This window comes from Asparagus officinalis, chromosome 1, assembly GCF_001876935.1.
Source record: "Asparagus officinalis chromosome 1, Aspof.V1, whole genome shotgun sequence".
In the NCBI taxonomy this organism is placed as follows: Eukaryota; Viridiplantae; Streptophyta; class Magnoliopsida; order Asparagales; family Asparagaceae; genus Asparagus; species Asparagus officinalis.
Window position 1 is genome coordinate 44,103,381 of NC_033794.1, and position 2,150 is coordinate 44,105,530.

Sequence of the window (2,150 nt, forward strand, 5' to 3'; positions counted from 1 at the left end):
CTGTTGTATCTGTGTAGTCACGATACTGCTTCTGCTCTTGGTTTGTTCCCTTTCTTTGCTTGCAGCTGCTAGCCTAGCTTCGAGAGTTCCATTTGTAAATATGATTGATCTATGGAGACAGCAAGTGCTCATTCAGTAAAGGTGTACATACAATACTGCTAGGCTATAATGTCGGTTCTATATGTTGCATGTTTGTAATCAAGATTGATTTACTTAAAATGAGAGGAAGCACATCTACGTTGTACTCTCCATAGACATTCTCTAATCTTTAAGGATGTTGACCCTTAAAAGATAGCCAACAGCGGAGACAATGGGTTCTGAATAGGATTAAGATCCTTCAACATTCTACATCTAGCATAAGAAACTATGTAGCAACTATGTTAACCTCTCAATTTGATTCGGTTTATTCTGGAGAAAGTCTTCATCTAACTTATTTAACAGGACACAGTCTTTATTTCGAAGGATTCACACTTTGATGGCTGTAAGGGATTAAACTATCAAAGCAATGAACGAGTAACAAATATGACCTTTCAATTTCTATTACTCGTATTTGCTTATCTAGGGCATCCAATTTGATGGTTCTCCAACGTCCATGAATTAGAGGGTACAAGTAGGCGATAAGTCTTACCTTTAATGATTGCACATGTTTCTCAACCACACTCGACATCTAACCAATAACACAATTCTCTCTGTTGCTACTCAAAAACATATTAGTTTGAATCAGCTTCTCAATTCATGACTAAATTTGAAGAGGAAAATAGTATTCCCTTCAACATAGGTCCTATGGTTTCTCTCCAACTCTGATGAACCAAACTGTCGTCAATTCTATACGTAGTGCGTGTATGTGCGAGCGAGCAAGCATGTGTGCAAGCGTGAGGATGTCAGATGATTACCTATACTGATCACCAACATCGGGTCCTTGGCCAAAAACCTGCCTAGAATCATGATTAGCCCAAAACACATCCAGAAGCTGCTTATATTGAATCACATCAGGATCATATTCAACCTGCAATAGCAATTCAAAAAGTTTTTTTTTTCCTAAGGAACAAAACAGAACTCATCTCAAAATTATGTACAACTTAATCTGCAATTCCTAGAAAAGAACAGATCTAAGTTTCTTCACAAAGGATTCAAGTTAAGCAGAAAGCAAAGTAAAGATTACAGCACTTTCCCTTCTGAAAATTGCAATAATTCAATTGAGAGTGCTAAAATTTAAATCACATTCCGATTGGACTCATATAGATCACTGTAAAGACTCAAACCTTTAAACATGAATAACACTAAAACAGCAAATTTCTCCATTAAATTAGAAGATTTTCAAGTGAAAACCCTAACCCTAACGCACTCAGCGTGACCGCCCACGTTGCGGTACTCGGGGTTGGATTTCGTCCCGCCGGAATAACCTACCGACGTACGGACGACGCCGGGGACGCATCCGAAGGCGGCCTCGGATCTCCAGAAGCTACCGAGGGCGAAGACTGCGACCTTAACGGGTCCGGACCGTTGGTTTCGGGTCGGATCTGGGATGCGGATCCCGAGGGTTGGATCCGATAAGGAGAAGAGGAATGTAAACAAGAGGAAAGAGAGGAGGGAATGGTTTCGGAGCCCCATCAGTTTTTTGTTTTGTGGGATTTAAATGTTTTTATAGTTTGGTGGTTTGCTGTTGGATGAAGATTAGGTGATCCTAATTGAAAAGACCTAAATCCCAATCGAAACAGGCTGAAGATAATTTGATCATAAGAGCATCAAGCACCCAGTTGGGAGTCGCTCTGAAGATCTCTCAAACATTTTAAAAAATAAACCTTGGGAGACCCTCCTTCTTTTAGGGCTTGTTTAGATTTGGAGGGGGTGAAGGGAAGTTAGGGGAACCTAGGGAAAGTTAAGGGCTTGTTTGGATTGAGGGGAAGCGGGTGAAGGGAAGTTAGGGGAACCATTCACCTCCATTCACCTTGTTTGGGAACACTTAGGAGGTGAAGTTAATTCACCTTCATTCACCTTGGTTCACCCCCTAATAGTATAAAAATTGTTACCCCCCAAATTGGGGTGTAACCAAGGAGAAGAGAATTCTCTTCCCTTCCCTTCCTTTCCCTTCCCTTCCCTTCACTCATTTTCCCTTAACTTCCCTTCACCCCATAGGAATCCAAACAGAC

General features: G+C 41.0%; 1 protein-coding gene across 1 annotated transcript in view; it reads right to left on the minus strand.

Annotated features, from left to right (window-relative positions):
• The window catches only part of LOC109823452 (peptide methionine sulfoxide reductase A5), a 3,708-nt gene extending 1,910 nt beyond the window's left edge, over positions 1-1,798 (minus strand). The window contains exons 1-3 of the mRNA XM_020389741.1: positions 1,336-1,798; positions 894-1,006; positions 1-109 (exon numbers count right to left, since the gene is read on the minus strand). The exon at positions 1-109 is cut by the window's left edge and continues 31 nt beyond it. Of these exons, the coding sequence (XP_020245330.1) occupies positions 1-109; positions 894-1,006; positions 1,336-1,611 (498 nt within the window). The 5' untranslated portion in view covers positions 1,612-1,798. The remainder of the gene's footprint in view (positions 110-893; positions 1,007-1,335) is intronic.